The sequence below is a fragment of the Grus americana genome, chromosome 27 (assembly GCF_028858705.1).
Source record: "Grus americana isolate bGruAme1 chromosome 27, bGruAme1.mat, whole genome shotgun sequence".
Classification (NCBI taxonomy): Eukaryota; Metazoa; Chordata; class Aves; order Gruiformes; family Gruidae; genus Grus; species Grus americana.
Window position 1 is genome coordinate 3,751,759 of NC_072878.1, and position 16,949 is coordinate 3,768,707.

The 16,949-nt window shown below is 54.3% G+C and overlaps 1 protein-coding gene across 1 annotated transcript; it reads right to left on the minus strand.

The window, feature by feature from the left end:
• Nucleotides 1-3,857: 3,857 nt before the first annotated feature.
• Nucleotides 3,858-5,864, minus strand: LOC129196972 (olfactory receptor 14I1-like; the record flags this gene model as incomplete). The annotated part of the gene is made up of 2 exons (XM_054804939.1): nucleotides 5,819-5,864; nucleotides 3,858-4,270 (listed from the first exon to the last, which is right to left on the minus strand). Coding segments are annotated over exons 1-2 (459 nt in total), but the record flags the coding sequence as incomplete, so codon positions are not given.
• Nucleotides 5,865-16,949: the final 11,085 nt, after the last annotated feature.

The following is a 16,949-nucleotide window of genomic DNA, read 5'->3' on the forward strand; positions in this document are numbered from 1 at the left end:
TTCTCTGTCTCTAATGTTCCTAAATAAATGTTTAAATTCGTCTGACTTCTACTGAGGAATAAACTTGCTCTGTCTCACCTGTATAAAAGGGATGTCTAACCCTGGGTCAGAGGACACTCTCTCATCACACCTCTGTAATAAAATGATCAGGCACAGGGTTTGGCTGAACCAGCACTGACCTGCCCCTGTCCCACATGCAGCTGGCTCCTTGCATCCCTCTCCTCTCCCCTCAGATGTTTCAGCTGATAAAAATGTGCTGACATCTCTTTGAATGTCTAAACCCGTTGTTCACCTTTCCAGGCAGATCTCAGCTGTCTGACCAAAACCACCCACGGCCACTTGTAGGGGCCCCAGTGTAGCTGAGGGGCTTGCCTGGGACTGGCAGCTGTCAGAGAGGAGCTGTGGGAGACCAGAGCCCCTGGGGAGCTGCAGGTGGAGGCTGGGCAAGGGGTCCCAGGGCATCTACAATGGCACGGAGCTTCTGTGTCCCTGAGACTGAAGGCATTCGTGTCCTACAAGTAACCCCAGTTCTGGAAAACAAGTTCCTTTGCAAAAAAGGAAAAAGAACACCAAATCCCATGAAAGACCAGAATATTAAAAGAAAACAAAACTAGGAGGAATTGTAAAAAATGAGAAGTGTATTGACATATTTTCTTTTCTTTAGATTATTTCCTTGTCTTCATTTTTTTTATTTCAAAGGAAGGGAATATATTAATTAACATATGTAAGGCAAGAGCATTAAAAAAATATGAAAAATTGTGTCTTGCACAAAATCCCATGCCTGCTCCCAAAACTTTCCTTGCCCAGGACGGTTTATGTATTGCAGATCAGTGGAATGCACCTTACTCAAAAGAGAGAAGCAGCAATATGTTGTGTTGAGGTAAACCAATAATTTGACAGAGTTCCATAAGTTGGCTGGAATTTAACAAAGTGGATTCAACAGTGGTTTGACAAGGTTCAGCAGGTTTGGCCCTGTGAGGTGCCCACACCTGAGCTGTCTGTCCTCATGCACTCCTCATGCACACGGGGTGTTCAGAGACACGAGTCCTTCCCTTGCAGACGCAGAGGCAGTGCATGGCAGCAGTCACAGTGTCTCGCTGGGCTCCTGTTGCCATGTCAGGAGGCTGGGAGGCACCTCAGCCCTGCGCTGTATCGCCCTGCTCTGCACTCGCCTGAGGTGCCCCAAGGCAGGAGGAATGGACACGGGGACCTGGGTTCAAGGAAGCCCACCCCAGTGCTGCATGCAGGTGGTTTCCCAGGGGACGTTACTCTCTAAGTCAAGTGACCTGGGGACACTGTGTGTCCCACGCACCTTCATGGTGTCCCCAGGAACAGCTGTGGGCATTTGTGCTCACTCAGGTTCCTCCCACCACACGCACACCATGTGCATGCTTACGACTCGTCTGTACGATGCCAAGACGGACTTGTGACCTGGTCACTCGGTGTCCCTCCGTGGAGGCACAAACAACCCCTCTGAGCTGGGGTGGGAGGCCAGTGCTGGCAATGGTGGTTGTTCTTGGCTGCTGTGTGACGATGACCCCGGGGCAGCTTTCCCGGGGTGCCCAGCACACATGGGCACAGAGCAGGTCCTGCTCTGCTGGTGCTTCATGGCTCTGCCAGGAGGCCTAGCTGTGCGAGGACACTGCTGTGTGCCCCCACCCTGCACACTCACACAGCTGAGGTGGACACCGGTGTTTCTCTCTCACTGGCACTTCCCAGCCCAGACATCCCAGCCCCTTCCCAGCTCTCACCACTCCCCTGCCCTCTCCCCAGGTGAGCAGAGCATCCCAGTCTGTGCTGGTCCCTCAGCAGGAAATGGAGAAGATGGAGGTGAGTGACAGTGTCTCTCTGGCTGGCATGCTGAGGAGATCTCCACGCCAGGCAGCCTGCAGCCCCCCTGCCAGTCCCGCTCCCCAGGACAGCACAGAGTCCTGGCCCTGGGGCTCCTCTGGCAGCTCCCGCTGCCCCAGTGGCAGGGCAGCCTGCCCCAAGCTGGCACCCGCAGCCAAGGCTTTCTCTTTCCATGTCTGCCCTGCACACACATGGTGCCCTGCTCTTCTCCCAGGACATCCCATCTCCCCACAGAGCCTTTCCGCAAGGTGGGCACATCTGTGCTGGCCTGGACAGCCATTCCAACACCCCCTGCCCATGCTCTCCACAGCCCTTGAGCTGGGGGAGCTGCTCTGCAGAGCAAGTGGGCTGTGGGGCCTGGGGTCACAGGGGCACTCTGCAAGGGACGTGCTGGTCAGGCTGGGAGGCAGACCCAGCTCAGGGACATCACTGCAACTGACTGCCTCCCACAGAGGCTCTTATGTGGCCATGCAGGCTGCTCAGAGGTGACCTGCCTTATTGCCAATGCCATGAGATGTGTTTGGGTGCTGCACCGCATCCAGTCTATGGAAGTCCACTGATGGGAAAACGAACCACTCACCAGGCTCCTTTCCCTGTGCCTGCTGTGTCCCCTGGCCTTGCAGAACCCTCACTTGGTGGTTCACACCCACATTTAGCACTTGATCTCTGGGTCACTTCACCTTGCACAGGCTCATGCTCAGTGGGCTCCATTCCCTGCTGACCTCCTGGCACGTGCTGTCCCTACAGATCCCCTGGGCTCTCCTGGCAGCTCCTCATTCCTTCCAGAAAAGCACTCCTCTGCCATCAGTCCTACCACAGGCTGTCGAGCCCCAGGCAGCTTAGTTGGAGTCCATTCAGCATCTGTGTGGGTGCTGTCCACCCACAAGGAACACCTGAGCCATTCCTCAGTCCCTGGAAGAGCACACTGGGACCCTCATCTCATCCCTCTGCGCCCATGCAGAAACAAGCAAAGCAACAGTTTTCTTTAGAGTCTCTTCCTTGGGCATGTTCTTGAGAGCAAGACTGGAAAAAGACGTAAGCCTTTGGGCAGTGCCCTGAGGAGATTGCCTTTCCTGGTGGAAATGCTGTTACAGAGGCCAGCTGTGTCAGAGATCTGCTGTGTAGGGACTCTGTACACAGGAACTGCCTCTGCAGCTCCAGAGAAGGTCTTGGGGTATAAAATCTCAGTCAGAAATGTCACTGCAGGGTGCTTTTTAACGTTTAAATGCATCGAGGTCATGGAAATTCATTTAGACTGTCTTTGGTCAAATTAGGTCAATGATGAATTAGAATTGGTATGAATAATGAAAATTCTTTGTGGACACAATAGCACAAGTAAAAAAAAGAAAATTAAAAAAAAAAAAGAAAATCAACAATATCAAGAACTAGAAAACATATAAAAGACCGGCTGCACCTGTCATGAGTTACAAGTTATATGTAGGAGGAGATGGACAGTATACTGATCCTTAAAAATATCCAGTCACCAGTTTCCACACTACACCCTTGAGCTCCTGGTTCCTCATGCTGTAGATGAGGGGGTTCACTGCTGGAGGCACCACCGAGTACAGAACTGCCACCACCAGGTCCAGGGATGGGGAGGAGATGGAGGGGGGCTTGAAGTAGGAAAACATTCCAGTGCTGATAAACAAGGACACCACAATCAGGTGAGGGAGGCACATGGAAAAGGCTTTGTGCCGTCCCTGCTCAGAGGGGATCCTCAGCACGGCCCTGAAGATCTCCACATAGGACAGCACAATTAAAATGAAACACCCAAAGTATAAACAGGCACTAACCACAATAAGCCCAAATTCCCTGAGGTAGGCATCTGAGCAGGAGAGCTTGAGGATCTGGGGAACATCGCAGAAGAACTGGTCCAGGGCATTGTCCTGGCAGAGTGGTATAGAAAATGTATTGGCCGTGTGCAGCACAGCATTGAGAAACCCAGTGCCCCAGGCAGCTGGTGCCATGTGGACACAAGCTCTGCTGCCCAGGAGGGTCCTGTAGTGCAGGGGTTGGCAGATGGCAACATCGCGGTCGTAGGCCATGACAGTGAGGAGGGAAAAATCTGCTGGCATCAGAAAGAAAAAGAAAAAGACCTGAGCAGCACATCCTGTGTAGGAGATGGCCCTGGTGTCCCAGAGGGAATTGGCCATGGCTTTAGGGAGAGTGGTGGAGATGAAGCCCAGGTCGAGGAGGGAGAGGTTGAGGAGGAAGAAGTACATTGGGGTGTGGAGGTGGTGGTCGCAGGCTATGGCAGTGATGATGAGGCCATTGGCCAGGAGAGCAGCCAGGTAGATGCCCAGGAAGAGCCAGAAGTGCAAGAGCTGCAGCTCCCGTGTGTCTGCGAATGCCAGGAGGAGGAACTCAGTGATGGAGCTGCTGTTGGACATTTGCAGGTTCTTAATATGGGGACATAGTCCTAAGGAGGAAAAGACAGGGGAAAATTACAACAGAGTTCTCTGAGCAAAGCCACTCCATTTTTCACAGAAATCCCATCCCCCTCCCCCAATTCCAAGGCATTTCCTCTCTTTGCTTTGTGCTGGCTGAGTGTGCTGTGAGGAGCAGGACCTCTGCCCCTGTGCTGCCAAGGAGTCAGCTCTGCCCTGCTGCAGTGAGTACATGGCAGCTGGTTCTTGACACCCCCGATGGTCACAAGGGCTGTCAGATGCAATTCACCCTTCATGGAAATGTTCAATATCTGCACTCAGATATCTGGTTTAGCACTGTTTTTACTGGTAGAAATCCTCTTTTTTTATGACTGAAAGTGTGGACTCTTAGGACAAGACAGGGAAAAGGGGTCAGGTCTCTGTGTCTCAGCGCAGAGTCAGGAGAGCTGCAGTGTCCATCAGTCTTGTTCCCAGCTTCCCTGTGCTTTTGCTTCTGCTAGCTCGAGGATGACTATGCACACAAGTTGTGATGAGTGCAGGGGAGTCCTGTTTCAAAGGGCAGATATGGAAACTCTTCTAGCACAGACGTGGAGTTGTGGTGGAGAGGGCAGGACATGGCCCCTCTCAGAGAGAGGCAAAAGAATCTGAGAGGAGACTGGCAACCCACGAGGGATGGCTCAGAAATCCCTGGGATCCTACAGCAGAGCTGTATTTTTCTGGGGTGCAGCACACAAGCCCGGTGGGAGGGATAAAGTAGGGAGTCAGTGCTCCTCATGATGGGATGTCCTAAAGGCAGAGTCAGCTCATTGCTCAGCAGACAACGCCCAGCAGACATCTAGAGTGAGGGACCACAAGAGAGCAGCCTGAAGGCAGCCTAGCCCAGGGCTTGGCTGCAGTTCCCTCCCACTCCCTGCCCATGTCTCTGCTGCCTGGAGCTGTCCCTGCCGGAGCCGTTTCTCTTTCCCCAGATCTCTTCCCCGTCCATGGTCACAGAGTCCATCCCACCCTCTGTGTGCATCTGTTACACCTCCTGGCAGCAAGGAACTTCCATGGGGGATCTCCATGCTGGCAAGTCTTAGGAGTCTCTGTCTCTTGTGCAAACCTGACAGCTCCATTACCATTTGCATCTACTGTCACAGCAGGAAAGTGAAAGCACCAACCCTGGAAGGAATCTTTACTCCCAGGTAGCCCCTGCCTTCATGTGCTTCTAGAAAAGTGCCCTGGGAAATGTCCCAGGGGGATCTGGAACTGTGAGCAGCCTGGACACAGGCAGCATCCTCTCAAAAGCAGAATAACCCTGCCCTTCCAGGGGGTCGCTCCTTCCACCGACAGCTTCTCCCTGATGAAAAGGTCCCTTCTCCATTTGGATCCCCTTGGGCAGGCTGAGTGTTGACCTTGAAAGGCAGCAGAGTCCCTGCCCCAGCACAGAGTCCCCTGGGGTGCAGGGACCCTGCTCTGAAGGACACAACTGGGAAACTCCAGATGCACACCATGGCTTCACAGCTATTCAAAATTGCCTAAGAAAAGCCCCCTCCTTACAGATCCCACAATCTGTGGGCTGTGCCAGCTTGAGGAGATACCTCCAGGAACCACATCAGCATTGCCCTGCACCCAGAGACTTACCATGTCAAGGGCTGCAAAGCTTTCTCTTCTTTTCCGCTCTCAGTCGGCCTCCCAGTCCTGACCACCTTTAAGCTCTTCACCTGCCTTGCTCATCTCCCTGAGATACCCTGGCAGTGCCCTTCATCCTGCTGCGCTTGGCAGAGGAGCTGCTCCTGGTCAGAGATGTCTCTCTGCAGCACAGCCCACTTGCCATGAGCTCCCTCCATCCCAGGAGCCTGGAGCAGCTCAGCAGCAGAGGACCAGCCCAAGGCGGCATGTTAATGACCCCTCTGGTGGGTTTGGGGATGAGTCCATGAAGCTCCAACCCTGAGAGGAAGCTGATGAAACCTCTCCAGAAGTCACAGTCCGATGCAAGCTCCACAGTTTCTTGGAGCATTAATGGGTCCCCCTGAGGGCCATCCCTGACAAAGCAACTCTGGGGCTGGTTAGAGCAGGCAAGTGGAGGCAGTGATGACAGGTAGGCAAAGGCAATGGCAAGGTGGCTCTGATGCTGAGTAATCCTGGGTGTGTTAAATGAAGCCAAAGGGCCAAGCCGTGATCCCCAGCCCCTGGGAGGGGAGGTCCTGTTCTGCACAAAGGGCTCAGGGCTCTTCCTGGGGCAGGGTTTTGTGGGGACATGGCAGAAAGACCTCGACTCTGTTGGGGGCTTTCAACTTTGTCATCTCCCTTGACCATCTCCACCACAGGTTGTCCTATGGTGTCCTAAGCCTGCACCTGTTTCCTTGAAGGCTGTGGGCATCCACTGTGCTTGCCAACCTTGCTCTCACTTGAGCATCTTCCTGCCCTTACTGATGTCTCTCCATCCTCACGGGCTGTGTGTTGAAATACAAAGCTTTGGCTAATCCAGACTCTTTCTGGGTGGCCTCTTGTACCACAGCACTGGGCCTGTTCTATGAGCACTGGGGGGACTGCAGGGAGCCACACTGGGAGCACTTGGGGAAACACTGGGAGCACCATGACTGCACTGGGAGCTGTATGGGACGTACTGGGGAGATATCTGGAGCACTGAGGGGAGCCAGTAATCAGCCCAGAGAGCACTGGGAACACTGGTGTGGCACTGGGATATGTACTGGGAGAACTTGGGTGAGCTAGGCGAGGCACTGGGACCATGGCAGCCGCTCTGGAGAAGCACTGCGGCATCACTGGGAGCACTGGGAGCACTAGGACTGAGCCAAGTAGCCACAGTGAAAGACCTGGGGTGGCAGTGTAAGCCATACTGGGAGCACTGGGGTGGATTTGGGAGCACTATGGCTGCACTGGTAACACTGGGGTGGCAGTGGGAGTACTGAAGACAGCCAGTGAGCGGCACTGGTGTGGCACTGGGAGAACCGAGGGGAGCCAGGGACCCGCACTGGGAGCACTGGTGTGAAACCAGGACCACTGCAGGGAGTCAGGGAGCTGCTCTGGGAGAACCGGGGAAGCACTGAGAGAACCGGGGCAGCACTCTGATCCTCACTGGCAGCACTGGAGTGTCACTGGGAGGACTTCTCACCTCCGTGCCTGGCAAGATGATGGAGCGGATCCTCCTGCGAACTGTGCTCAGGCACATGGAAAATTAGGAGGTGATTGGTGACAGCCACCATGGCTTCACTAAGGGCAAATCCTGCCTGACAAATTTGGTGGCCTTCTACGAATGGGGTTACAGCATTGGTGGATAAGGGAAGAGTGACTGACGTCACCTACCTGGACTTGTGCAAGGTATTTGACACTGTCCTGCATGACATCCTTGTCTCTAAATTGGAGAGACATGGATTTGACGGAGGGACCACTCAGTGGATAAGGATGGATGGTCGCACTGAAAAAATTTGTGGTCAACGGCTCAATGTCCAAGTGCAGACCAGTGACGAGTGGTGTTCCTCAGGGGTCGTATTTGGACCAGAACTGTTTAACATCTTTGTTGGCGACATGGACAGCTGGATTGAGTGCAACCTCAGCAAGTTTGCCAACACCACCAAGCTGTGTGGTGTGGTTGACACGCTGGAGGGAAGGGATGCCATCCAGAGGGACCTTGACAGGCTGGAGAGGTGGGCCCGTGCGAACCTCATGAAGCTCAACAAGGCCAAGTGCAAGGTCCTGCACATGGGTCAGGGCAATCCCAAGCACAGATACAGGCTGGGTGCAGAATGGATTGAGAGCAGCCCTGAGGAGAAGGACTTGGGGGTGTTGATTGATGAAAATCTCAACATGAGCCAGCAATGAGTGCCTGCAGCCCAGAAAGCCAACCCTGTCCTGGGCTGCATCAAAAGCAGCGTGACCAGCAGGTTGAGGGAGGGGACTGCCACTCTGCTCTGCTCTCATGAGACCCCACCTGCAGTACTGCGTCCAGCTCTGGCATCCCCAGTACAAGAAAGACATGGAGCTGTTGGTGTGAGTCCAGAGGAGGCCAGGAAGATGATCAGAGGGCTGGAGCATGTCTCCTGTGAAGACATAGTGAGAGAGTTGGGGGTGTTTAGCATGGAGAAGAGAAGGTTCTGGGGAGATCTAATTCTTTCTAGGTCTTCCAGTACCTGAATGGGGCCTACAGGAAAGCTGGAGAGGGACTGGTTATCTGGGAGTGTCGTGATAGGACAAAGGGGAATTGGGTTTAAACTAAAAGAGGGTAAATTCACACTAGATGTTTGGAAGAAATTCTTCATTGTGAGGGTGGTGAGGCACTGGAACAGGTTGCCCAGAGAAGCTGTGGATGCCCCATCCCTGGGTGATTTGAAGGCCAGGTTGGATGGAGCTTTGGGCAGCCTGGTCTACTGCCTATGGCAGAGGGGCTGGACCTTTGAGGTCCCTTCCAACCCCAAGCCATTCTATGATGATTCTATGATGATTCTAACAGAAGGAGACATTCAGAAAGCTGGTCAAAATCTCCTTTTATGAAGGAAAAAGAAACAAACAAACAAACAACCCCCCCCCAACACCAGTTTAGACTTAAACAACAGATGAGCAGAGCTTTAAGTGATGTGGAGGGAAGTGATGCCATCTGTCCCAGGTAAGTTTTGGTACTCCAGTGATAGAATAGAGTGGGGTAAATTCAGTGTTATAATCACAGTCAGTTCCTTGGCAGGTAGAACTGGTGGAGAATTTTTATTGTCATTCCTGTTCTGTCTAGTGAGAGGGTGCATACAGATTGCGTATAACAGAAAGAATCTCAGAAGATTATGAAAAAGTGAAAGATTTGAAACAGGGAGGAAATACCTTAAGAGAAGAGAAGAGAAGAGAAGAGAAGAGAAGAGAAGAGAAGAGAAGAGAAGAGAATAGTTCAAGCTGGAAGGGACCATCTACTCCAACTGCAGAACAGGGCTGATATCACTCAAGCCATTAAAGATCAAAGGGGGTTTGGATTATTGGGTGTGCGGTCACTGGTGTGTACATGTTCTGGCAGGGGCTTTTCCAAAGGCAACCATCACCTCAGCTGATGTACCTCCAGTGTGAACTTATCCACAGGTCACTGTCCATTTGACTCCTGTTCACAATGGAGTTTTAGCAAGTTCCCTTGCTGCCCCCGAAGCTACTCGCTGGTGGGAGCAGAGTGGAGAAAAGAAGAGATGAGATGCCCTGCAGGACTTCATGCTTACAAAGAAGGAAGAGCTGGTCAGAGATGTAACAATCAGGGGCGAGAAAGCAGAGTGTAGGATCCTGAGAGAAGGGAAGAAGGCCAAGAGCAGGACTTGAGGAGAGCAGAAGCTGACCTCCTGGCCGCCATGCTTGGAAGAATCCCATGGGATATGGCCCTGCAGAGAAGAGAGTTGCAGAGAGCTGTTTGATGCGCCTAATGCAGAAAGTCAAGAAAAGGTGGCCGGGGGAAGGCATGGATGAGAAAGGAGCTGCTGACGAAAAATCAGGCATGCAGAGGAAGCACAGAGAAGGTGGAAGGTGGCTGCCTTCCAGCCTCAATGGTGCTGTGCTGCTGGGCTGGAGAGAGACATTTGTACGTGAGTGTCTCTCTGTACATGGGGGAACTGGGGAGCTGAGGTGACCCTGGGGCCAGCGCCTGGATAGATGGAAGGTCTAAGACCAGCTCCTGGAGGGATCCATGTTTTCTGTGTGTCTACACAGCTATACATTTTCCTCTAATATCACCATGCGTCAAACAGCCCCACCCTCATTTCTCCTTTCTCCGCTGACCCTGGTTTGGCTTGCTTTGTACCCTCCTTTGGTGTTTTGCAGACTCTCTTCATGGCAATTCCTACCTGGGTCTGTACAGATCTGCAACTCCTCATGCTGTTCTCTTGTGAGACTACACCACCATCAGGGTGAGCCACCTGCACACAAACAGTAACCGCTGACCAAATGGAGCTTCAGTCCAGAGGGACCTGGAGAAACTCAGGGATTTGGCCAAAAGAAACCTCGTGATATTGACAAGGAGAATGGGCCAGTCTGGCCTCAGGGAGAAGAACCAACGTGTACATCAGGGCCAGCTGGGACCTGCTGTGCTGAGGAGGGACTCTGAGGAGAAGGGCCTGGCAACTGCGAGGGACACCATCCGAGCCAGGGGTTTCTGCTCACTGTGAAGAAGGCCAGTTGCATACGGGGCTGCGTTAGGATGAGCGTGGTCACCCAGAGCAGGGCAGTTCTTCTGGCCCTTGACACCGCACTGGTAGGGACCCCCACACATGGCTTTGTCCCAGTTCTCGGCTCCCTCTTTTGCTGGAGCTGGGAGGAGCTGGAGAGTGGCCAGAGGAGATGTGGCCAGGTGGAGTTTGGGGCCTTAAGCAGATGGGCTGTGTGGAGGGGCTGAGAGACCTGGGCTTCTTTGGCCCCTTTGCCCAGTGGTGGAGAGGCTCGGGGCAGTCTAGGAGTAACCTGAGACTGCTTGAAAGGTGGTTTCAGAGATGGTGGAGCTTTTCTGAAGACTGGGAAACATCATGAGATGCCACCAAGTGCATCTTGGGAGGTTGAGATTGGACACGAGGAGAAAGAAATGTCCCTACAAGCGCAGTTCAGTGGTACAAGAGGCCACCCAGCAAGAGTCTGGATTAGCCAGAGCTTTGCATTTCAGTGAAGAGTCTGTGAGGATGGAGAGATATCAGTAAGGGTAGGAAGACGCTCAGGTGAGACCCAAGTTGGTAAGCAGGCTGGGTGTCAAGAGCCTGCAGGGAAAGAGGTGCAGGTGTGGGACACTGTAGGACATGCTGTGGTGGAGACATCTGGGGGCAGTGGCAAGGCTGAAAGCCCCCAAGACAGCCAAGGTCTTGGTCTGCTGGGCTGTGGCTGTTCTCTCTGCAGGTGATGCCTGTGAGGAGACATCTTCTCATTAGAGCACCAGGACTTCATCGCCCCCTTGTCACAACCTGTGAGCCTGAGAAAGAGTGTGTGGTAGTCCTGCTCTAGGCATTGCACATCCCCACATCACACTGTCCCAGGAAGAGCCCTGAGCCCTGTGTGTGGGACAGGGTCTCCCCTCCCAGGGGCTGGGGGTCACAGCTTGGCCCTTTGGCTTGATCAAACACACCCAGGATTACTCAGCCACCTTGCCATTGCCTTTGCCTACCTGTCATCACTGCCTCCACTTGCCTGCTCTAACCAGCCCCAGAGTTGCTTTGTCAGGGATGGCCCTCAGGGGGACCCATTAATGCTCCAAGAAACTGTGGAGTTTGCATCGGACTGTGACTTCTGGAGAGGTTTCATCAGCTTCCTCTCAGGGTTGGAGCTTCATGGACTCATCCCCAAACCCACCAGAGGGGTCATTAACATGCCGCCTTGGGCTGGGCCTCTGCTGCTGAGCTGCTCCAGGCTCCTGGGATGGAGGGAGCTCATGGCAAGTGGGCTGTGCTGCAGAGAGACATCTCTGCCCAGGAGCAGCTCCTCTCCAGAGCACAGCAGGGCTGAGGGCTCTGCCTGCAGGCACTGAGGGGAGAACAGCGAGGCAGAGAGAGCTTAAAGGCAGTTGGAAATGGGAGGCTTGCTGAGAGCTCAGGGAAGGAGAAATCTTCGGAGCCCTTGACACAGTAAATCTCTGGGTGCAGGGCAATGCCGATGCGGTTACTGGAGGCATCTCCTCAAGCTGGCAGAGCCCACAGCTGCTGGGATGTGCCAGGTGGACTCCCTGTGCAGAGGCAAGTTTGAGTGGCTGGGAATGCAGGTGTGCAGGCAGGGGTGCCCAGTTGTGTCCTTCAGAGCAGGGTCCCTGCAGCCCAGGGGCTGTGTGCCAGGGCAGGGAATCTGCCTTCTGCCAGGGTCAGCCCTCAGCCTGCCCGGGGAGCTGCCCAGGGCACTGCAGGGAGAAGCTGTGGGTGGAAGGAGCGACCCCCTGGAAGGGCAGGGCAGGGTCCTTCTGCTCTTGAGAGGGTGCTGTGTGTTTCCAGGCTACTCACAGCTCCAGATCACCCCTGGGACATTTCCCAGGGCACTTTTTCATAAGCAAATAAAGGCAGGGGCTACATGGAAAGAAAGGTGCTGCCCAGGGTTGGTGCTTTCAATTCCCTGCTGTGATGGTCAGAGGAAACAGTGATGCAGCTGTCAGCTTTGCACAGGAGACCGAGACTCCTACAGCATTACAGTGAGTGATGAACAGGGTTTTCAAGGCACCTGATAAAGTCACTTCACCCTTTCCTCTGCCTACAAAAAGCATCAACATCACCTTGGTGGTGTCTTCAGGGTTGATCTGCTCTTCTTCTTAAGACCTGCCAACACAGAGGTTGCCCTTGGGCAGTGCCCTGGTGCCAGGAGGGGTCTGCAGGGCAGAGCTGAGCACACAGAGGGTGGGATGGGCTCTGTGAGCAGGGACAGGGAGGAGAGGTGTGGGCAGAGCACCAGCTCCTGGCAGGGACAGCTCCAGGCAGCAGAGACATGGGCAGGGAGTGGGAGGAAACTGCAGGCAAGCCCTGGGCTAGGCTGCCTTCGGGCTGCTCTCTTGTGGTCCCTCACTCTAGATGTCTGCTGGGCGTTGTCTGCTGAGCAATGAGCTGACGCTGCCTTTAGGACATCCCATCTTCAGGACATCGGACTGTCTGCTTTGCCTGTGCTGCTGGGCTTGGGAGCTGCCCCAGAAGAGCACGGCTGTGCTGTAGGATCCCAGGGAGTTCTGAGCTTTCCCTTGGAGGTCAGTTCTCTCCTCTCAGAGGCCTTTGATTCCCTCTGAGAGGGGCTGTGTCCTTCTCTCTCAATCACAACTCCACCTCTGGGATGGGAAAAAGGAACCATTTGCAGATCTGCTCTTTGAACCAGGACTCCCCATCTCTCATCACAGTCTAGTATTGGGGGATTATTTAAAAGCAATTTGTGTTTGTCGTCATCTTCAAGGCAGCAGAAGCAAAAGTGCAGGGCAGCTGGGTAGCAGTCTAATGGATGCTGCAGCTCTCGTGACTCTGCACTAAGCTACAAAGAGCTGAGCCTTTTTGCCTGTCCTGTCACATTCCCATTGCTGTCCTCTTCCCATTTTTCCATCCTAAAATGAGTATTTCTACCCCTCAAAAGAGCGCTCCCCAGATGTGATGGTGGAAAATAAAAACCACAGACAAAATTCTTCTAAGGAAATGCTAAGCCTGTCTTCGGCAGCCTGCACTCTTCTGAGTCCTGAGTGCAGAGATTTAATTTTTCCATTAAAGGTGGATTACATCTGACATCGGTTGTCAACATTGGAGGTGTCACAAACCAGCTCCATGTACCCACTGCAGCTGAGCACAGCTGACTCCTCAGCTCCTCACAACACACTCAGCCAGCACAAACCAGAGAAGGGAAAGGCATTTCAGTTGGGGGGTGTTTATATGAGAAATGGAGTGGCTTTGCTCAGAGGAAGATGTCCTAATTGTTCCCTGTCCTTTGCTTTTTTCAACCAGCCCCCTTGCCAAGGAACCACAAATGTCCGACGGCAGCTCCATCACCGAGTTCCTCCTCCTGGCATTCACAGACACATGGGAGCTGCAGCTCTTGCACTTCTGGCTCTTCCTGGGCATCTACCTGGCTGCTCTCCTGGCCAATGGCCTCATCATCACTGCCATAGCCTGCGACCACCACCTCCACACCCCCATGTACTTCTTCCTCCTCAACCTCTCCCTCCTCGACCTGGGCTTCATCTCCACCACTGTGCCCAAAGCCATGGCCAATTCCCTATTGGACGTAAGGACCATCTCCTACACAGGATGTGCTGCTCAACTCTTTCTGATTGTCTTCCTGCTTGGAGCTGAGTATGCCCTTCTCACTGTCATGGCCTATGACCGCGATGTTGCCATCTGCAAACCCCTGCACTACGGGACCCTCCTGGGCAGCAGAGCTTGTGTCCACATGGCAGCAGCTGCCTGGGGCAGTGGGTTTCTGTGCTGCACACGGCCAATACATTTTCTATACCACTCTGCCATGGTAATGCTGTAGAACAGTTCTTCTGTGAAGTTCCCCAGACCCTCAAGCTCTCCTGCTCAGGCTTCTACCTCAGGGAAGTTGGGCTTCTTGTATTAAGTTGTTTTTTAGGTTTTGGTTGTTTTGTTTTCATTGTGCTGTCCTATGTGCAGATCTTCAGGGCTGTGCTGAGGATCCCCTCTGAGCAGGGACGGCACAAAGCCTTTTCCATGTGCCTCCCTCACCTGGCTGTCGTCTCCCTGTTTGTCACCACTGCCCTATTTGCTCACCTGAAGCCCCCCTCCATCTCCTCCCCATCCCTGGACCTGGTGGTGGCAGTTCTGTACTCGGTGGTGCCTCCAGCAGTGAACCCCCTCATTTACAGCATGAGGAACCAGGAGCTCAAGGATACCCTCAGGAAACTAATTCAATGGACCTTGCACCACCAAAAGTAATTTGTCTCCCCTTCTCTGCAGAGTTCGCAGAACATATTTTAGGCCAGTACTCTGGTTGTTTTTTTTTTTTCTCTGATAATCATTGTTAGAGGTAATTGATTGGGTTCATAGCACTTCTTTTGAGGCTCTGTCCTGTTGTGTCTGATCCTTGAAGAACCATGTGTCTCCTTTTGCCTTCCTAATAGCCTCTCTGCAATAAAAGGGGATCTCCTGAGGGAGGTGCCTGCAGCCTGGGCTCTCCTTGATACAGTTGTGGCTAAGAACAAGCCAGAGGAATTGGACTTTCCAAGTCTCTTCCGCCTGGTTTTCTCCTTCTCTTTGGGGAAATAATCTCATGGTATCACTGTCAGACACCAAGCACTTAGTTGAAGGCTCTCATCTTGGTGTCCAGGGGCATTGGAAATGGTGCACGAGCTCCCAGTCCCCTTCCTCAGGCTGTCACAGGTATGACGGGGCTGATGGCAGAGGTCCGTCCATGTGGAAAGGAATCAGGCGTGGTCAGGAGATGATGGGGACACTGCAGGTACTCTGGGGTGTGAAGTGAATGGAGACTCAGAAGGTGAAAGACCCTGAGATGAAGTGCCCCCAGGGCAGAGCACTCACTCCAGGTACCCACAAAGAAAGACTCTGCAGTGCTGTGGGAGTCCGTGAAGATGCAGCAGGCACAGGGCAGGAGAGTGGAGAGATGCAGGAGGGGCCTGAGGAGCCGCAGGGCCAGGACTCTGCTGGTGTCCTGGGGAGCAGGGCTGGCGGGGAGGCAGAGTGGGGCAAAGGCGGTCAGGGCTGGGGATCCCCTGCAGCATCAATGCAGGAGAGGCCGAGAGGGAGTGGCCTGCGCTGGCACTTGGGGCCAGCTGCAGGCCTGGGGCCGATGGGGAGGCTGAGCCCCCCCTCTGCCTCCCAGCAGCTGCTGTGCCCTTCCGAGGGGCTGGGGCTGTGGGCTGAGTGCCCAGAGCTCTGCAGCAGCCCAGACTGCCAGCCCAGACTGGGCTGCTCTGCTGGGCTGCGCTGGGGAGAGGGCAGGGAAGGTGGGGGAGAGCCGGGGAGGGGATGGGCTGGACTGGAAAGTGCCCAAGACAGGAACAGCCTGACGTTATCGGAGCTCTGTGACCCTCCAGGGGGAAGACCCGCTCCAGTGGGCCTGTGGAGCAGAGCCTGATCTCCTCGAGAAGGAAGCAAGTCATCACAGGTGCAGGAGAGAGGAGCTGCTCTGTGCCATGTTCCCTGGACACGCTGGGGAAGCTGCCCCAGGGCAATTCGGAGAAACCACCCCACGCATCGTCCATTTCCCTCTCTGGCCATACACCCAGCCCTGGGAAGGGACCTTTGTTGTGGGGCCAGCTCCGTCCTCCTGCTGGGCTCAGTGCCTGTCCTGGGGCACGGCCAGCCCGGTGCCGTCTCTCTTCTGTCCCACACCCTGCAGATCCCACCACACGGCTGACTGCTGACACCCGCATGGGACACGACTGAGGTTGTGCAGGGGCAGGTACTGGTGGGGGGCTGCCAAATGGAGGGCTGCTGCGGGTGGAGGCATGGAGGGCTGCCACGGGGACTGTGCTGCTGGAGACGTTTCCCCACCCCAAGAACGCACCCTGCTCTATCTAGTGCCTGCACTGCAGGGCCGGGGGGCCATGTTGGGCAGCAGGGCTTGGCCAGCCCAGCTGAGGAGGTCTCCTCTTCTTGCCCCACACTCTTCAGCCCACTGTCAGCCTATAGGCATTGCCACAGTGCCTCTGTGCTGGCTGCTGGGTGTCTCCATGTGCCCTGCTCTGAGCCCATGCCGGGACCTGCCGTGGGTGTCTCTACTGGAGCTGGTCACCATAGCCTGCCTGCACAGTCCCAGGAGATCCTGGACACACTGCCCTTGGCGATGGGCTGTGATGGTCCTCTAGCCCACAGCAGTTACTGAGCAGCAGCCCAGGAATGCTTCCCTGGGGATGAGTGCCTCACGCTATGCTGGCTGCACATGTGAGCCGTGGGGGATGTCCTCACACTATGGTTCTTCTGGGTACAAAAGGGGAACCATCGTCTCCCAAAGTGATTTCAGCTGGGTGGGAGCTGCCAGTGTTGCAGAAAGGCTGGCACACAGAAAGACTATTTGAAAAAGGACAATCATTTCATTGGGCTCTAGTCCCAACCCCTCCTCAGACAGCTCCTGATAGATCAGGTGCTCAGGGCCTTGTCTCAACAAATTTGGAATATCTCCACTGGCTGAGATCCCACCATCTCCCCCAGGGCCCTGGCTCCAGTGTTTGGCTCTGAGGGATTTCTCAAAACAGGGCAGCTCTCTCAGCCTCTCCTTGGACATAACGTGCTCCAGGTCCCGACCACCCTTCTGGCCACTGCTGGAAAATCTCCACTCGGTCAG